At 66.3% G+C, this 18,555-nt stretch overlaps 1 protein-coding gene across 1 annotated transcript in view; it reads right to left on the bottom strand.

Moving 5' to 3' along the window:
• LOC116958293 (uncharacterized) overlaps window positions 1-17,866 on the bottom strand; it is a 32,489-nt gene extending 14,623 nt beyond the window's left edge. Inside the window, 9 exon segments of the mRNA XM_076058443.1 lie at window positions 1,200-7,097; window positions 11,194-11,337; window positions 11,339-11,777; window positions 12,098-12,462; window positions 12,464-12,904; window positions 12,906-13,403; window positions 13,406-14,926; window positions 14,928-15,480; window positions 17,705-17,866. Of these exon segments, the coding sequence (XP_075914558.1) occupies window positions 1,200-7,097; window positions 11,194-11,337; window positions 11,339-11,777; window positions 12,098-12,462; window positions 12,464-12,904; window positions 12,906-13,403; window positions 13,406-14,926; window positions 14,928-15,480; window positions 17,705-17,835 (9,990 nt within the window). The 5' untranslated portion in view covers window positions 17,836-17,866.
• Window positions 17,867-18,555: the final 689 nt, after the last annotated feature.

Genomic DNA, 18,555 nt, shown 5'->3' with positions numbered 1-18,555 from the left:
GTGGGTGGGTGGGGTTCACGGTGGCCGTGTGGGTGGGTGGGATTCACTGTGACCGTGTGGGTGGGTGGGGTTCACGGTGACCGTGTGGGTGGGTGGGGTTCACGGTGACCGTGTGGGTGGGTGGGGTTCACGGTGACCGTGTGGGTGGGTGGGATTCACGGTGACCGTGTGGGTGGGTGGGGTTCACGGCGTCCGTGTGGGTGGGTGGGGTTCACGGTGTCCGTGTGGGTGGGTGGGGTTCACTGTGGCCGTGTGGGTGGGTGGCGTTCACGGTGGCCGTGTCCATACCCTGCAGAAGAGGTGTAGGACGTACAAACACTCGCACACTTACTCCAAAGACCTCCCCCTCCGTGTATACTCCTCGGTACTTTCGGTAAAGCCACGTAGGAGAAGAAAAATAATAATAATAATACTAAATCGTCGACGTTTCGATCGCTTGCCTGGCCATCGAAACGTCGTGAAACTATTCTGATTTTTCCAGCCCCTCCCTCCCACTTTTATGAATGCACGACGGGCAGACAGACGGACGGACACAATAATCCCCTGCTGGTGCTGGTACTGCTGCTGCTGGTGCTGCTGGTACTGCTGCTGCTGGTGCTGCTGGTACTGCTGCTGCTGCTGCAGTAAACCAGCGGAGAGAATTCCTAGCACAGCACGAACACAGCACCCAACCCCGCCCCTGGGTCCCACGGAGAGGTGCCGGAACGCCCACCCACCCCCCGCTCCAAATTTCTCACCGTCAACATCCCGAGGAGCCACCGGCCACCGGCCGCCGGCCGCCGGCGATGCCGGACGCCCGAAACGCGACGATTCATCGCGCGCCAAGGGGCGGTTTTTCGCTCCTCTGTGGCCCAGGTACGGACGCAAAAAACTAGCGGCGCCATTTCCACCCCCTCCCCCATTGGAGCTTGGGGCCCCCCCACGAACGATCCGGTGGAGCAACAAACGCTGGTGCGCCGGGAAAGGAAAACCGCGGTGCGGTGCGGTGTGTGGTGTGTGGTGTGTGTGGTGGAGAAACTTCGCCGGAAACCGAACACACACAAACACACACACACACGAAAAAAAATTAAAATATAAACGTAATATTTTTGGTTAGTTTCGCTAAGCACTTGCGATTCATTATCTTGACCCGAAGCTTTCGAGAGAGTGCCGTGATCAAGCGCCATCACCCCCCACAACCACCACCACCCCCACCGCACCTCCTGCGAGCCGAGGCTGCCCGCCGGCGCTCCCTGGTGGCGCCCGTAGCCGCCGCCGGTGCCGCCGGTGCCGCCGGTGCCGCCGGCGTCGTGGCCCAGCGCTATCACGCTCGCCGACGCCGTCTCCTGCTTCACCACCACCACCAGCGGCGGCGGCGCCGTCGGCTGCTGCTGCTGCTTCCCCTCCGCTTGCGCCAACGTCACCACCACCTCCTGCTGCTGCTGCTGCTGCTGCTGCGTCCCGGCATGCGACAGCTTTGCAGAGGCCGGCGCCGACGCCGCCGACGACGAGATGGTGATGACCGAGGTGGGCCCGCCGCTGGCGCCCTGCTGCTGCTGCTGCTGCTGCTGGTGGTGGTGGTGGTGGTGGCCGTGATGTGGCGCCGGCTGATGGTGATGCTGCTGCTGCTGGTGATGATGATGATGATGTTGTTGTTGTTGGTGGTGGTGGTGATGGTGATGGTCCGGCTTCTGCAGCGCTATCACGTGGTGATGCGGGTGGTGCGGAGGAGGAGGAGGAGGAGGAGGGCTGGGGTGGTACTGCTGGCCCGGCGCCAGCGAGTGCGCCTTGCCGTAGCCGGCGCCCGGCGACGCGCTCAGCCTCTGCTGCGCCATCGAATCGCCGACGGCCTTGCACATCTTCACGCCGACGCCGATGCCGACGCCGACCGGCACCGGGTTCGGCGCCGGGTTCGGCGCCGCCCCGCCGCCGCCGGCCGGCGCCGCCTGCCCGGCCTCGGCGCCGTCGAGGGAGCTGGCCGGCGGGATCTGGCTGATGGGGGCGCTGACGCGCTGCGGTCCCTCCGCCTTGTGGCCCGAATGGCTGAGCAGCACGACGGTGCCCTCGCTCGTCTTGACGCGCAGGCCCGCTCCGGCGCCCGCCAGGCTCACCACGTCGCCGGCGCCAGCCCCAACTCCAACTCCAACTCCTCCCGCTCCGCCAGCCGCGCCCGCCGGCAACCCCAGGGAGACGCCGGCGCCGGCGGCGGCACCGACGCCGGCGCCGCAGTGCCGCGTGTCTTCGTACGGCAGGAAGGGCATGCCGGTCGGGAACGGGCGGGCGGGGAAGGAGGCCTCCTCGCCGACGGCGCCGCCGGCGTCGCCCGGCGCCGGCGCCGCCACCACCACCGCCGCCGCCGCCACCGCCGCTTTGTAGCGCTGCTTGGGCGCCGTCGGCACGGCCGGCTCGGGCGCCGCCTGCTGCTGCTGCTGCTGCGGCTTGTCGTCGGCCGCCGAGGGAGAGGCGGAGGAGGAGGAGGCGGTGGATGAAGAGGACGAGGAGGCGGCGGAGGAGGCGGCGGAGGCGGCGGAGGAGGCGGCGGAGGCGGCGGAGGCGGCGGAGGAGGCGGCGGAGGCGGTGGAGGCGCGCACCGGCGGGCTGATGACGGAGCGAGGGGACGCCGGCAGCTGGCGCCGCTCGGCCGTCACGATGACAGCCGACGGATCGCCCCCGCCGGCCGTCAGCGACAGCAGCTGCTGCTGCTGCTGCTGCTGCTTCGGCGCCGGCACTGCCGGCGGCGCCGCGTGCGGCCCACCGGCGCCGGCGCCGAAGCCTCGCGCCGGCGCCGGCACCACCGGCGCCGGCGGGGAGAGCGACGGCGCCGCGGTCACCAGCGGCTCGGCGACGCTCGCCGTCACGTAGGTGGGCGCCAGCGTGTGCGCCGGCACGTACTTGGGCTCCATGAGGATCTTGCGCAACGTGCTGGCGCTCGGGTCGATGTCCGAGGCCTTCGTGTCGGGGGGAGCCGGCGCCTGCTGGTTGTGATGCTGCTGGTTGTGCTGCTGGTTGTGCTGCTGGTTGTGCTGCTGCTGGTTGTGATGCTGCTGGTTGTGCTGCTGGTTGTGCTGCTGCTGGTGCTGCTGGTGCAAGGGAACCGGCGACCTCCGCGAGCCGTCGTGTGGCGCCGGCGCCAGGCTTGCGATGGACACCCCGAACCTCGAAGGTGGCGGCGTGAGCAGCCCCGACACTATCGACTGCTGCTGCTGCTGGTGCTGCTGGTGCTGGTGCTGGTGCCGGAGGTAGGGCTGCTGCTGGCAGCTGGCAAAGTCCGGGGGCAGGGACAGCGGCGGCGGCTGAGGGAGGTTCGCCAGCGCCGGCAGCGGCGGCACCAGGTGGCCGCCGACGCCGCCGCCGCCGGCGCCGGCGGAGCCCGCGGCCGCGCCGGCCGCGGGCTGCGTCCTCGCCATCCCGGCAAAAGCGCCGGCGACGGAGCCGCCCGGCGGCGAAGACAGGAGGAAGCGCGGCGTTGGTAGCCGGTGCCTCGTCTCCGCTTGCGCCGGCAGCGCGAGCGGTAGGGCAGCCGCCGGCGGCGGCGGCTGCTCGACGGCCAGTTTTGCCGCTTGCGCCGGCGCAGGTGACGCCGGCGTCGGCACCGGCACCGCCGTCGGCGCCGGCGTTGGAGTTGGTGCCGCCGTTGGCACCGGCGCCAACACCGCAGCTGCCGGCGCCGCTGCTCCCGCGACCGGCGCCGCTGGTGCAGCTGCCGGCCCTGCTGCCGGTGCCGCCGCCGCCGCCACGGACGTCACCGCCGCCGGCGCCGCCGACGAAGCCGCGTCGACAGACGACTCCGACTCGCTGGCGCTGTCCGAAACGTCGCTCTTGCCGAGGGCTCCCGAGCCGGCGCCGAGGCGGCGCCCGCGCCCTCGTCCCCTCGCCGGTGCCGCCGCCGCCGCCGCCGTCGTCCGTCGTTTCGGGGACCTCATCTCCGCCGCCGGCGGCGCCGTCACCGCCGCTCCGAGCGCCCGCCCGGGGTCGCCGCCGGCGCCGGCGCCGTCCAGGGACGTCTCGTCCGGCATGATCGAGTCGATGGCCGCCGCCAACTCCGTCTCCACCTTCTCATCGACGGCGCCCGTCACCGCCTCCCCCTCCTCCTCCTTCACCGGCTGCCGCCGCCGCCGCCGCTTTGGCCCCTCGTCTTCGTTTGCCGCCGCCGCAGCCGGCGCCTCGAGGCTGTGCACGGCGCGCTCCAGCTCCTCCTGCCGCTTGCGAGACAAGCCGGCGCCCTCGCCGCCCGCCACCGCCTCCTCCTTCTCCTCCTCCTTCTCCTCCTCCTTCTCCTCCTTCTCCTCCTCCTCATCTTCCCTCTCGGCCACCACCGCCTCCTCCTCCTCCTCCTCCTCGTTGCAGTCGGCGGCGGCCGCGGCCGCGGTCGCGCCGGCGCTGCTGCGCCGCCGCTTGCGCCCGGCCGACCTCGCCTGCTGCTGCTGCTGCTGTTGCTGCTGCTGGGCCCTGCTGCTCCGGTGCTCCCTGCCACTCCGAAAGAACGGCTCATCCACCTCCGCCACCACCGCCGCCACCGCCGCCGCCGCCTCTCGCGACCGGCTCCTCTGCCGGTTCCTGCGCTGGCGCCCTCCCCTCGGCCGCCCCTCCTCCGCCGGCGCCGTCACGGCCGCCGGCTCCTCTTGCGCCGACGGCTCCTTGCCCGCCGGCGGCCGCCGACGAACCGCCGGCGGCGTCTGCGGCGGCGCCGGCGGTTCGACGTCGCCCTCCTCCTCCTCGCCCTCCTCCTCCTCCTCCTCCTCGTCCTCCCCCTCCTCGTTGCTCTCCAGCCGCTCGCGCTCGGACAGCCGACGCGACCGCTGGCGCCGCGGTCGGACCGCCGGCGCCGCCGATTTCCTTCCGCCGTCGCCCTTCGGTTCGTCCGCCGGCGTCGGCGGCGGCACCGGCGCCGGCGCCGGTGCCGCCGGCACCGCCGGCGCCGCCGCGGGGGAGCTCCAGGGCTCGCCGTCCGCTGGCGCCTCCTCCGAGTTCTCCTCCGGCGCAGAGTCTCCCGTCCTCCGGCGCCCGCCCTTAGGAGGGCGCCCTCTCCGAGCCGCCGGCGCCGCCGCCGGCACGGCCGCCGCCGCCGCCGGCTGCTGCTCGCCGGCGTTCCGCTTGCGAGCCGGCCGGGCGGCGGTGCTGCTGCTGCTGCTGTCCACAGCCGCCGCGGCTGAGGCTGGCGCCAGCTGCTGCTGCTGCGTCTCCTCGATCCGCACCGTCGCGTACACGGACTTCACGTTGCGTCGTCGCACTCGGCCCGTCTCGCCGGCGCCGGTGCCGGTGCCGGCCACCGGCACCGGCACCGCCGCCGGCACGGCCGCGGCGCCGGCCTCGCCCGCTTCGTTGTCGGCGCCCGACGCTCGCCTCGCCGCCGGCTTCCCCGGCGACTTCTCCGCGGCGCCGGCGCTCTTGGCCGCGTGCCGGGCGCCGCGCGTGGTGGTGGTGGCGGCGACTGCCGCCGTCGTCGCCGGCGCAGCAACCGCCTCGGCCTCTTCACGCTCTGCCGGCGCCGTTTTGGCGGCGGCGCGCCTGGGCGACAGCGCGCGCCGGGTCTTGTCGGCGGTGGTGCCGATCCGCTCGCTCTTCCTCGTGCTGGTCGCGGTCGCCGCAACCGCCGCCGACGCCGCCGCGTCTTCGACGGCCGGCGACGCCGCCGACGCCGGCGGCGGCGCCGCCGCCGCCGCGGCGGTTTGCTGCGCGCCGGACGAGCGGGCCCTCTTCGCTTTCGGCGCCGGCGAATGCTGCGGCTGCCGGCGCTTCTCCGGCGACGCCGAATCGCCGGCGTCCGTCTCCGCTTGCGCCTCGGCCGCTACCGCCGCCGGCTCCGCCCTCGCCGCCTTGGCCGACCTCACCGCCGGCGGCGGCTCCTCGGCTTCCGCGGCCGCGGGCGCCGGCGACGGCGGCCGTCTGGCGCCGGTCTCGTCCGAGCCGACGTGGGTGCCGTTCGAAGCGCCGCTTGCTGCGACCGCTGCTTCTGCCGGTGCTTCCTGTGCCGCCGGCGGAGCTGGCGCCGGTGCCGCCGGTGCCGCCGGTGCCGCCCGCTGTTTCCCACTCCTCTTAACAGAAGCCTGCCGCCCGACCCGCTGGTCGCAAGGGACAGGCGCCGTCTCGCGCTCGCCCCTCGTTGAGTCGGCGACGTCTCTCGCTGCTGCCGCTGCTGCCGGCGCTGCTGCCGGCGGAGCTGCTGCCGGCGCTGCTGCCGGCGGAGCAGCAGCAGCAGCTGGAACCGGGAGCGGCTTCACGTCCCGGCCGCACTCGGGTGGCACTGGCGCCTCCTCTCGTCGCCGCTGGTCGCTCGGATGGCTCCGCTCGGGCGCCAGCTGCTGCTGCTGCTGCTGGTGATTCTGTTGTTGTTGTTGCTGCTGCTGGTGATTCTGTTGCTGCTGCTGCTGGTGATTCTGTTGTTGTTGTTGTTGCTGCTGCTGGTGATTCTGTTGTTGTTGCTGCTGCTGGTGATTCTGTTGCTGTTGCTGCTGCTGCTGGTGATTCTGTTGCTGCTGCTGGTGATTCTGTTGCTGCTGCTGCTGCTGGTGATTATGTTGTTGTTGCTGCTGCTGGTGATTCTGTTGCTGCTGCTGCTGCTGCTGGTGATTCTGTTGCTGCTGCTGGTGATTCTGTTGCTGCTGCTGGTGATTCTGTTGCTGCTGCTGCTGCTGGTGATTCTGTTGAAGCTGCTGGTGATTCTGTTGCTGCTGCTGCTGGTGATTCTGTTGCTGCTGATGATTCTGATGCAGAGGATTCTGCTGCTGCTGCTGCTGCTGATTCTGCTGCTGCTGCTGCTGATTCTGCTGCTGCTGCTGTTGTACTTTTGACGCAATCTCTGTGGAAGTCTTTGACGAAACTGCCGCCGCCGCCATCGAAGCTTCCTGCTGCTGCTGCTGCTTTTGCTGCTCCTCCTGCTGCTGCTTTTGCTGCTTTTGCTGCTTCTGCTGCTGCTCCTGCTGCTGCTGCTTTTGCTGCTCCTGCTGCTCCCTGCTTCTCTGCTGCTGCTGTTGCCTCGTGAGTTCGACGTAACGGCTGTGGAACAGCCCAACGTTGGGTTCGAGGTCGGTGTCGCTGATGCCGCCGCCGCCGCCGCTGCTGCTGATGATGCCGCTGGTGCTGCTGATGATGCTGCTGCAGATGCTGCTGCTGGCGCTCTGTCGGCAACAGGGGAGGTGGGCGGTAGGGGAGAGAAAGGCAGCGTGGTGATGACTCACACAGAGACCCACAGACTCAGCACACAGAGACCCACAGATTCACCACACAGAGACCCACAGACTCACCACACAGAGACCCACAGACTCACCACACAGAGACCCACAGACTCACCACACAGAGACCCACAGACTCACCACACAGAGACCCAGAGACTCAGCACACAGAGACCCACCACACAGAGACCCACAGACTCACCACACAGAGACCCACAGACTCACCACACAGAGACCCACAGACTCACCACACAGAGACCCACAGACTCACCACACAGAGACCCAGAGACTCAGCATACAGAGAACCACCACACAGAGACCCACAGACTCACCACACAGAGACCCACAGACTCAGCACACAGAGACCCAGAGACTCAGCACAAAGAGACCCACCACACAGAGACCCACAGACTCACCACACAGAGACCCACAGACTCACCACACAGAGACCCACAGACTCACCAACAACAACAACCGCCAATCGCCACTAAGTGGCGGTGACGTCACCACGACGCTTGTGCCAGACTATGTGCACCCTGAGGAAACGTGAAGTGTCGAACGCCCGCTGGGAGGAGGTCACGGGGCAGACCCAGGTGCCACGGGTCGACTGACTGAGATGACTGGCTGATACACCACCTGTGCCCCCTACTGTGCCAACCTGCTGTGCTTTAGCCACCCGGCGCTCCGCTCGTTGTGAGCGTCGCTCCTCCGCCCTCCGTTGTTGTTGGAGGGCGACTGCCTCCAACTGCCCAGTAGCGTCCTTCACGAGCCTCCTCCACAGAGGCCGATCTTGACACCGCTGGTACCAGTCATCGGCAAGTCCACTCAGCTCCACGTCCTCCTGTACCACATCACTCCATCTCTTCTCTAGCCCATGCCGCGCCCGCTTAGCCCCCTCAATCCGGCCGAACAAAAGCTGTTTCGGCATGCGGTGGCTGGGCATGCAGGCTACATGACCTAGCCATCGCAGCTTTCCCCGCCGGAGGAGCTCACCGATGGGACCTTGCCCAGATCTTTCAAGGATTTTTGAGCTCCTCACACAATCCAGTCTGGTTAAACCCAGGATGGATCGTAGGCAGGCCAGCCTAAATGTTTCTAACCGGCGAAGATGTTCCATTAGGGGGGTCCACGTTTCGCAAGCGTAGAGAAGGGAGGGAATGACCGTGGCCGAGAAGACCCGAAGCTTCGTGCGGAGCGACAGACCAGGTAGCTTCCACACAGCGTCACACAACCGATGAAAAAATATTGCCACTCGACTGATTCGGAGTGAGACCTCTGCTGTTAAACTGAAGCCGGTCATGAGCACACTGCCCAGGTATGGGAAATTCTCCACTCTCTCCACAACTGCCCCATCACCGATTGGGAGTTGTGGGGGTGGAGTGTCCGATGGTACAAAATACCCAGGCAGGTGCTTAGTTTTGGTGGGGCTGATGGTAAGGCCCCACCTCTTAGTGGCACGCTCCAGTCTCAGCAGGAGCGTCTCCAATTCCTCCTCCGAATGTGCAGCTATTACCAACTCATCAGCATACATAACGTGGTTGAGCAATAGGGAGCCATCCCTTGACCGCACCCTGGCGTCGATCAGCCTCCCATTATATCTGTACTATATGGAGATTCCCCCGGTACAGCTATTGAAGGCTTCACGAACTACGTGGTCAAAATAGATGTTAAATAATGTGGGAGCCAAAGGACATCCCTGTCGCACCCCAAGGTTAACAGGGAATGGCTCTGACTCCCGGCCACGTAGTTTTACCCGGGCCCGCTCACCATCATGAAGGTCCTTAATGATCGTGAGCAGAGGGTCAGGTACTCCAAAAGCACGAAGAACAACCCAGAGCCCAGGCCTACTGATGGTATCATAGGCCTTGACCAGGTCAATAAAGCAGAGATGTAGGTCTTGTTGGAATTCCCTACACCTCTTCTGTAGCAGACGGACAGAAAATATGGCATCTGTGCAGGACCGCCCTTTCCTGAAACCGCATATGGGGCTCCGCAAGCCTCTCCTCAGCGTGCCTGGCAAGGCGATGTTGAATAATCCTTGCCAGGACCTTTCCCGGCACACTGAGGAGTGAGATGCCCCTATAGTTGTTACAGTCTGTGCGGTCCCCCTTCTTAAAGAGGGGGACCACCAGGGCATCCTTCCAATCCTGCGGAACCCGTCCAGTGGTCCAGACTGTTGTTATGATGTCATATAGGGCAGTCTGTGCACAAACGCCGCCCTCCCTCAGCATTTTGCTTGGGAGATCATCTCTGCCCGCTGCCTTTCCTGGTCTCAGACTCCGGATTGCCTTCAGTACTTCCTCAACAGATGGCACCTCAGCCAGCCACTCACAGGGGGTGACTTCTTCCAATATTTGAGGCACCGCAGCCTCAGCAGGGTAATCCTCACTTTGTGCCACGATGTTTTCCTGGCTGAGGGATTTTCCCTCCCCCAGGACCTCACAGAAATGCTCAGCAAATCTGCAAACGTGTTCCTGGGGGTCGGAGATTGGGTCACCGTTTTTTCCCCTAATGATGGTAATAGGTGTGGCGCTGCAGATTACTTTTTTGATGGAGTTAAATAGAGATTTGTGATCACGGGCCACTGAGGCAGACTCCATCTCCTCAGCAACCCGCGACCACCACCCATCCTTGCAGCGCCTCACGGCTCTCCGAATCTCCGAGCGAAGGCTGCGGTAAGCCTCCTCATTCTCTGACGTGGGATTCTGTAGCCGATGACAGTGGGCCTGTCGCTTTTTTTCTCAACCATCCTGAACACCTCCTCTGTCAGCCAGGGTCTCTGGGGAGGTCTGGACCGCGTACCCAAAGCAGCCATTGCAGCTGCATGAGTCACAGTCCTAAACCTCGCCCATTTACCCTCGACATCAGAAGGAGTCGGGGACGATGCCAATCCCAGCCGCAAGCGATGATGAAATTCTCGCTTGCAACTTTCATCAGATAGCTGAGACCAGGCCACTTTAGGTTGGAATGGGGTCCTGGGTGTACACCCACCACGGGAGTGGAAGAATGGCAGGCGCATCTTACAGATGACTAGTCGATGGTCAGAGGGCAGATCAGCTCCACGGTAGGTCCTGGTGTCAAGGACATGGGCTCGCATCCGCTGGTCCGTCACTATGTAGTCCAGCAGATGTTCTTGCTTGGACCCGGCATGCATCCATGATGTTGTGTGGATGCGCCGATGCCGGAACAGCGTGTTGGTAATTACAAGCCCATAGGCTGCACACAAATCTAGCAGCCTCCTAGCGTTGTTAATGAGCTGATCTGGCCCATGCCCTCCAATCACTCCAGACCAGGTGCCAGTATCATGGCCAACTCGGGCATTGAAGTCACCCAACAAGATGACTCTATCCCGAGGGGCCACTTTAGCCAGCACCTGTGACAGGAGGTCATAGAAGGCATCTGACTCATCGGCTTTGCCTGCATCCCTCCACGGATGTTCATCTTCGGTGGGGGCATAAGTAACCACGACCACCATTCCTCGCCTCCGGTTGATGGGAAGGCGAGCCCAAAGTAGCCTGGGGCTTACAGCTTCCCACACCTCACCGCCAAGCTCCCACGCCCCCTTCATTCTTTTGTTCAAAAGAAGAGCCACACCCTGTTGTTTGGCAGTCTGCTGCCCCGAGTAGAGGACTGTCCACCCCTCATGGTGGCAGGAGCCAGAGCCGGTCCACCGGACCTCTGGAATGCCACACAGATCCAGGCGGTACCGGTCCAGCTCCCGACAGAGGAGTGGCAGCCTCTCCTCCGCAGTGAGCGTTCGAACATTCCACGGACTCACCACACAGAGACCCACAGACTCACCACACACAGAGACCCACAGACTCACCACACAGAGACCCACAGACTCACCACACATTCACCCACAGACTCACCACACAGAGACCCAGACTCACCACACATTCACCCACAGACTCACCACACAGAGACCCACAGACTCACCACACAGAGACCCACAGACTCACCACACACAGACACCCACAGACTCACCACACAGAGACCCACAGAGACCCGTACACGGACACCCACAGACAAGAACCCTGACCTGCACCGCTGCGTGGAGTCTCCTGCCGCTGGCACCGCCGCCGCCGCCGCCGCCGGCCGCCGCCGGCCGTCGAGTCCGGCGCCGGCGCGGCCACGGCTCCGCCGCCGGTGCCACCGGCGCCACCGGCGCCGCCCTCCTCGCCGCTCTCCCTCCGCTCCAGGTGCTCGAGCCTCTTCGAGTCCTGCTCGAAGATGGAGCTGTGTAGGAAGCGTGACGCGAAGAGGTGGCGACACGTCGCTCCGCCGCCGCCACCGCCGGCACCGCCGGCACCGCCGGTGCCACCGGCGCCGCCACCCCCCGCGGCCGCCCCCTTCTCCTCCTCGTCGGGGGCGGCCGGTGCCGCTGTCGCCGCCGCCGCCGACGATGCGGACGACGATGACCCGGACGAGGATGAGGAGGGAGCCGAGAAGGACGCCGATGAGGAGGAGCCGGTCAGCGAGGACGACGTCGGAGGTGGCGCCGACGATGATAACGGGGCGGAGGCGGTGGTGGTGGACGAGGAGGAGGAGGGCGGAGGAGAGGAGGAGGAGTCCAGACGGTGGGCGTCAGCGGAGACATCCATCCGCTTCTTTTTCTTCTGGTACCTGGCGGGGGCGTGGTGGGCGGAGAGGGCCGGGAAGGGTGAGTGGGTGGGTGAGTGGGTGGGTGAGCGGGTGGGTGGATGGGTGAGTGGGTGAGTGGGTGGGTGAGCGGGTGGGTGGGTGAGTGGGTGGGTGGGTGAGTGAGTGGGTGAGCGGGTGGGTGGGTGAGTGGGTGGGTGAGCGGGTGGGTGGATGGGTGAGTGGGTGAGTGGGTGGGTGAGTGGGTGGGTGAGTGGGTGGGTGGGTGAGTGGGTGGGCGGGTGGGTGGGTGAGTAGCTGAGTGGGTGAGTGAGTGAATGGCCGAGTGAGTGGGCATCTCTCACCACAGCGGCGTCGGCCTGCTCTCCGTTCCAGCGCCAGCCCCTACGCCGCCGCCGCCGCCGCCGCCGGCAGTGCCGCCGGCGGCGCCGCCGGCGGCACTGCCGGCCCTCCCGCCGGCGCCGAACCGCCCGAAAGGCGACCCGGGGAAGTCGAGGAAGGGCCAGTGCTCATCCCGCTTGCTCGACAGCGACTTGGCCCGCTCGAGCAGCGCCTTCGTGTCGGCGCTCACCGCCGCCGCCGCCGCCGCGGCCGGGGCGGCGGCGGCGCCGGCGCCGGCGCCGGCGGCCGAGGCCGACGCCGACGGCGAGGGACCGGCCGCCCTCTCCTTATGCGGCAGGAACGGCGGCCTGGTGGCGCCGACGGCGTTGACGGCGACCTGCGGCGGCGGCGACGAGGACGAGGGGACCGCCGGCGCCGCGCCGGCGCCCCGGGCCGACTTGGCCGGCGCCGGCGCCACCGCCCGCCGCCGCCGCCTCCTCGTCAGAGTCCGAGCGGACTTCTCCCGGCTCCAGCTCCCGCGCCGGGCGCCGTCGGATCCCCTCGCGCTTCACGGCGCAGCTGTGGAACGCCGCCGGCACCGCCGCCGCCGCCGCCAGCGGCGCCTCCGTCGGCGCCTCCGCCGTGTCAGGGACCGCGCTCCGGCCGCCGCCGCCGCCGCCGCCGCCGCCGGACCAGCCTCCTCGCCTCGCCGATCTCCGCGGCCGCCGTGCGCCCGTCCGGTTCCCACGGCGACAGCGGCGAGTGCCGTCCCGGCGCCGGCTTCGCCGTCTCCCCGCCGTCTTCGCCGCCGACGGCGCCGGCGCCGGCGGCAGCCGCCGGCACCGCCGGCCGCTCCCCTTCCGACGCCGGCGGCGGGCGGTAGTTTCGCTCGAGGCGTCGGCGTTTGGCCGGCGGCGAGCGGTCGGGGGCGGCCGCCGGCGCCGCCGACGTCGCCGGCGTCGCCGGCGTCGTCGGCGTCGTCACCGCCGCCGGCGGCCGCTGCCCGTCGAGCGCCACCACCGCCACCGCCACCACCGCCGCCGCCGCCGCTTCCTGCTGCTGCAGCTGCAGGCGCCGAGACTTCTCCATCTGCTTGCGGTAGCCCTGCGAGTGGTCGATGTCGATGCAGAGGCGGTCGCCGGGCAGCTTGCGCGGCGAGAGATCCTGCCGCTGGTGCTGCTCCTGCTCCTGCCCCTGCGGTGCTGCTGCTGGTGCTGGTGCTCGACGGCCGGCGCCGGTACGGCGGCGGGCGGAGCTTGCGCCCCGCGCGCCGCCTGAGTCTCCGGCTGACGGTGGTGGTTGTGGTGGTGGTGGTGGTGGTGACGGTGGTGCGGGTGGTGCGGGTGGTGGTGGTGGTGCCCGGCCACCGCCGGCGTTGACTTTGTCTCACCACCGCCGGTTTTCTTCGCCGGCGGCTGCCCGCCGACGTCGGCGCCGTTCGGCGCCGGCGACAGGGAGGACGAGGACGAGGACGACGAGGAAGAGGATGCAGCGGCGGCGGCTGCTCCGGCGCCGGCGTTGGCGCCCGCCGGCGCCAACGCCGCCGCCTTCTCCCCCCTCGATCGGCGGTGCTCCGACCGGGACTCCTTCCTCCTTTCGGCCGGAGCGGCCGGCGTCGCCGCCTCTGCCGCCGCCGCCGGAGCCGCCGAGGACGGCACGGGGCCGGCCGGCGATTTCTTCTGCTGGGATTCGGCGAAACGGCGCTTGCGTGCCTCCAGCTTCTCCCGCTCCGCCTCGTCCTGGGGCTGCTGCTGCTGCTGCTGCTGCTGCTGCGCCATCGACGGTTCCGCAGCTTCTGTCGCCAGCTGCTGCTGCTGCTGCTGGTGCTGCTGGTGGTGGTGCTGGTGGTGGTGGTGCTTCTCTCTCCTGTGCCGGCTCCTCCCCTCCCGCTCCCTCTCCTCCGCCGGCGCCGTCCTCTCGCGATGAGCCTCACCCCACGCGGCACCGGCGGCAGCCGGCGCCGCCGCAGCCGCCGCAGCCGGCAACACCGCCGGCAACACCGGCGGCACCGCCGGCGGCACCGGCGGCGCGTCGTGGCCGCGCTTGCCACGCTCGCCGACCCGCGTCACCGCCGACTCCAGGCGGCGCTCGCCGCCGCCCGAGCTCTTGCTCCTCGGCGGCGCCGCCTCCGGCCGATCGTCCGTCCCGGTGGCGGCGGTGGAGGCAGCCGGCTGCGGGCCGGGAGAATCCCGGCCGCCCCTGTGCGACGCCGTCGCCCGCGCCGGCTTCTCCGCCGGCTTCTCCGGCACCTTCTCCGCCTTGTCCCTGCCGAAGCGGTCAGACGAGGACGAGGTGGTCGACTTGTCGCTGCCGGCGCGGCGCTCGCGCCGGGACGGCGGCTTCTCCTTGCGTTGCCGTTGCTCCCTGCCGGCGCCGTCCGGCTTGTACGCCGCCGCCGCCGCCGCCTTCCCCCACTCCCCGGCGCCTCCGTCGCCCCGCTTGCCGTCCGCCCGCCCGCGCTCGCGGTGGGACGCCGGCGCCGCCTTGCCGTAGCAGCCGGCCCGAGCCGCCGGCGCCTCGGCCTCGCCGCTCCCGGCCGACAGCCCCGCGGAGGAGCTGCGCGCCCGCCGGGCCCCCGCGCCGGGGCTGTAGTCCTTCTGCGGCGCCAGCTGCACCTGCGACTGGATCGGCGGCGGCGCGGGCTGCTGGTGCTGCTGGCGGCCGCGCTCCGGCGCCGCGGCCGCGGCCGCGGCCGCGGCTGCGGCCGCGGCGGACGCCGACGACTCGTAGAGCTCGCGCTCGCGCTCCTGTTTGCGCCGGAACGAGTACTCGCGGATGTCCTGTTCGTAGGGGTCGCGGTAGCTACGGTAGTCTCGGTGGGGCGCCTGCTGCTGCTGCTGCTGCTGCTGCTGCTGCTGCACCGGCTGCGGCTGCGACGGAAGCGGCGCCGGCGGGTGGGACATCGGCGGCGGGGGCGGCGGCGGCGGCAGCGGCGGCGGCGGATCGTCGTAGTAGCGTGGGTCGTAGAAATCGTGGTGGTGGTGGTGCTGCTGCTGGTGGTGGTGCTGCTGGTGGTGGTGCTGCTGGTGCTGCTGCTGCTGGTGGTGGTGGTGCTGGTTGTGGTGGTGCTGGTGGTGCTGCTGCTGCTGCTGCTGGTTGTGGTGGTGGTGGTGCTGGTTGGTGCTGGTTGTGGTAGGGCTCCCAGTCCGAGTAGTAATCGCCGCCGCCGCCGCCGCCGCCGCTGCTGCCGCGCCTGCCGTGGTATTCCCTCCGCGAGTCGTCGTGGAAGCCGGCGCCGCCGCCGGAGCCGCCGCCGCCGGAGCCGCCGCCGCCGCCGGAGCCGCCGCCGGAGCCGCCGCCGTTGCCGGAGCCGCCGCCGGAGCCGCCAGCCGGCGCGCCGCGAAGGGCCTCGTAGTACGAGCGCTCCGCTACGTACTCGTGGTACGAGATGCGACGCTCGTCGCGGCTGGACACGGGCGCCAGCGGAAGGGGTAAGAGGGGTGCGGTGAGCGGCGGGGTGACGACGATGGTAGCGGCGGTGGCTGTGGCGTTTGGAGTGACGGTAGTGGTGGTGGTTGGAGTGATGATGGTGGTGGTGGTGTTTGTGGAGTGATGATGGTGGTGGTGTTTGTGGATTGATGATGGTAGTGGTGGTGCTTGCGGAGTGATGATGGTGGTGGTTGTGGAGTGGTGATGGTGGTGGTGGTGGTAGTGTTTGTGGAGTGATGATGATGGTGGTGGTGGTGTTTATGGCGTGATGATGATGGTAGTGGTGGTGGTGTTTGTGGAGTGATGATGATGATGGTGGTGGTGGTGTTTGTGGAGTGATGATGATGATGATGGTAGTGTTGGTGGTGTTTGTGGAGTGATGATGATGATGGTGGTGTTTGTGGAGTGGTGGTGATGATGGTGGTGGTGGTGGTGTTGGTGGTGTTTGTGGAGTGATGATGATGGTAGTGGTGGTGTTTGTGGAGTGATGATGATGGTGGTGGTGGTGTTTGTGGAGTGATGATGATGGTGGTGGTGGTGTTTGTGGAGTGATGATGATGTTGGTGGTGTTTGTGGAGTGATGATGATGTTGGTGGTGTTTGTGGAGTGGTGATGGTAGTGTTGGTGGTGTTTGTGGAGTGGTGGTGATGATGATGGTAGTGTTTGGTGTTTGTGGAGTGGTGGTGATGATGATGGTAGTGTTGGTGGTGTTTGTGGAGTGATGGTGATGATGGTAGTGTTGGTGGTGTTTGTGGAGTGATGGTGATGATGGTAGTGTTGGTGGTGTTTGTGGAGTGGTGATGATGATGATGGTGGTGTTTGTGGAGTGGTGATGATCTGTGATGATGATGGTGTTGGTGGTGGTGTTTGTGGAGTGATGATGATGGTGTCGGTAGTGGTGGTGGTGTTTGTGGAGTGATGATGGTGGTGATGGTGGTGTTTGTGGAGTGATGATGATGGTAGTAGTGGTGGTGTTTGTGGATTGATGATGATGGTAGTGTTGGTGGTGTTTGTGGAGTGATGATGATGGTGGTGGTGTTTGTGGAGTGATGATGATGGTAGTGTTGGTGGTGTTTGTGGAGTGATGATGATGATGGTGGTGGTGTTTGTGGAGTGGTGATGGTAGTGTTGGTGGTGTTTGTGGAGTGATGGTGATGATGGTGATGATGATGGTAGTAGTGTTTGTGGTGTTTGTGGTGTTTGTGGAGTGATGATGATGATGATGGTAGTGTTTGTGGTGTTTGTGGAGTGGTGGTGATGATGGTGGTGGTGGTGGTGGTGTTTGTGGAGTGATGATGATGATGGTGATGATGGTAGTGTTTGTGGTGTTTGTGGAGTGGTGGTGATGATGGTGGTAGTGTTGGTGGTGTTTGTGGAGTGATGATGATGATGATGTTGGTGGTGTTTGTGGAGTGATGATGGTGGTGATGATGATGATGGTGGTGTTTGTGGAGTGATGATGGTGGTGATGATGGTGTTTGTGGTGTTTGTGGAGTGATGATGATGGTGATGATGGTAGTGTTGGTGGTGTTTGTGAAGTGGTGGTGGTGATGGTGGTGGTGGTGGTGTTTGTGGAGTGATGATGATGGTGATGATGGTGGTGTTTGTGGAGTGGTGGTGGTGATGGTGGTGTTTGTGGAGTGGTGATGATGATGGTGATGATGGTAGTGTTTGTGGAGTGGTGGTGATGATGATGGTAGTGTTGGTGGTGTTTGTGGAGTGATGATGATGGTAGTGGTGGTGGTGTTTGTGGAGTGATGATGATGGTGATGGTGGTGTTTGTGGAGTGATGATGATGGTAGTGGTGGTGGTGTTTGTGGAGTGATGGTGTTTTGTGGAGTGGTGATGATGATGGTGGTGGTGTTTGTGGAGTGATGATGGTGGTGATGATGATGGTGGTGTTTGTGGAGTGATGATGATGGTGTTGGTGGTGGTGTTTGTGAAGTGATGATGGTGATGATGGTAGTAGTGTTTGTGGTGTTTGTGGAGTGATGATGATGGTGGTGGTGGTGGTGTTTGTGAAGTGATGATGGTGATGGTAGTGTTGGTGGTGTTTGTGGAGTGGTGATGATGATGATGGTAGTAGTGTTGGTGGTGTTTGTGGAGTGATGATGGTGGTGGTGATGGTGGTGATGATGGTAGTGTTGGTGGTGTTTGTGGAGTGGTGGTGGTGATGGTGGTGGTGGTGGCGGGCGAGGCACCTGCGATCGAAGTAGGCGTCGTGGTCACGGATGCACTCACGCACGTCCTGGCCTGAGCGCTCCATGACATGGTAGAACGCCGCCTGGCTGTCCCGGTTCGCAAAGTCCACCTGCGGCAAACCGGCGGGCATCACCACAACCACCACCACCACCGCCACAACCACCACCGCCACCACCACCACCACCACCACAACCACCACCACCACCACAACCACCACAACCACCACCACCGCCACCACCGCCAACGCCACCGCCAACGCCACCAACAACAACACGCACCCACCACACCCCACTCCACCCACCTCACCCACCCCACCCACCCCACCCACCTCACCTCACCCACCCACCTCACCCACCCACCCCACCCCACCCACCTCACCCCACCCACCCACCTCACCCACCCCACCCACCCCACCCACCTCACCTCACCCACCCACCTCACCCACCCACCCCACCCCACCCACCTCACCCCACCCACCCACCCCACCCACCTCACCTCACCCACCCACCTCACCCACCCACCCCACCCCACCCACCTCACCCCACCCACCCACCCCACCCACCTCACCTCACCCACCCACCTCACCCCACCACCTCACCCCACCCACCTCACCCCACCCACCTCACCCCACCCACCTCACCTCACCCACCCACCCCACCCACCCACCTCACCCACCCACCTCACCCCACCACCTCACCCCACCCACCTCACCCCACCCACCTCACCCCACCCACCCACCCCACCCACCTCACCTCACCCACCCACCTCACCACACCCCACCCACCTCACCCACCCACCTCACCCTACCCACCACACCCCACCCACCACACCCACCCCACCCACCTCACCC

This window comes from Petromyzon marinus, assembly GCF_048934315.1.
Source record: "Petromyzon marinus isolate PM22_M1 ecotype Great Lakes invasive population chromosome 75 unlocalized genomic scaffold, UKy_Petmar_22M1.pri1.0 chr75_unloc.1, whole genome shotgun sequence".
Classification (NCBI taxonomy): Eukaryota; Metazoa; Chordata; class Hyperoartia; order Petromyzontiformes; family Petromyzontidae; genus Petromyzon; species Petromyzon marinus.
This window is presented reverse-complemented; position numbering and strand designations above follow the sequence as displayed.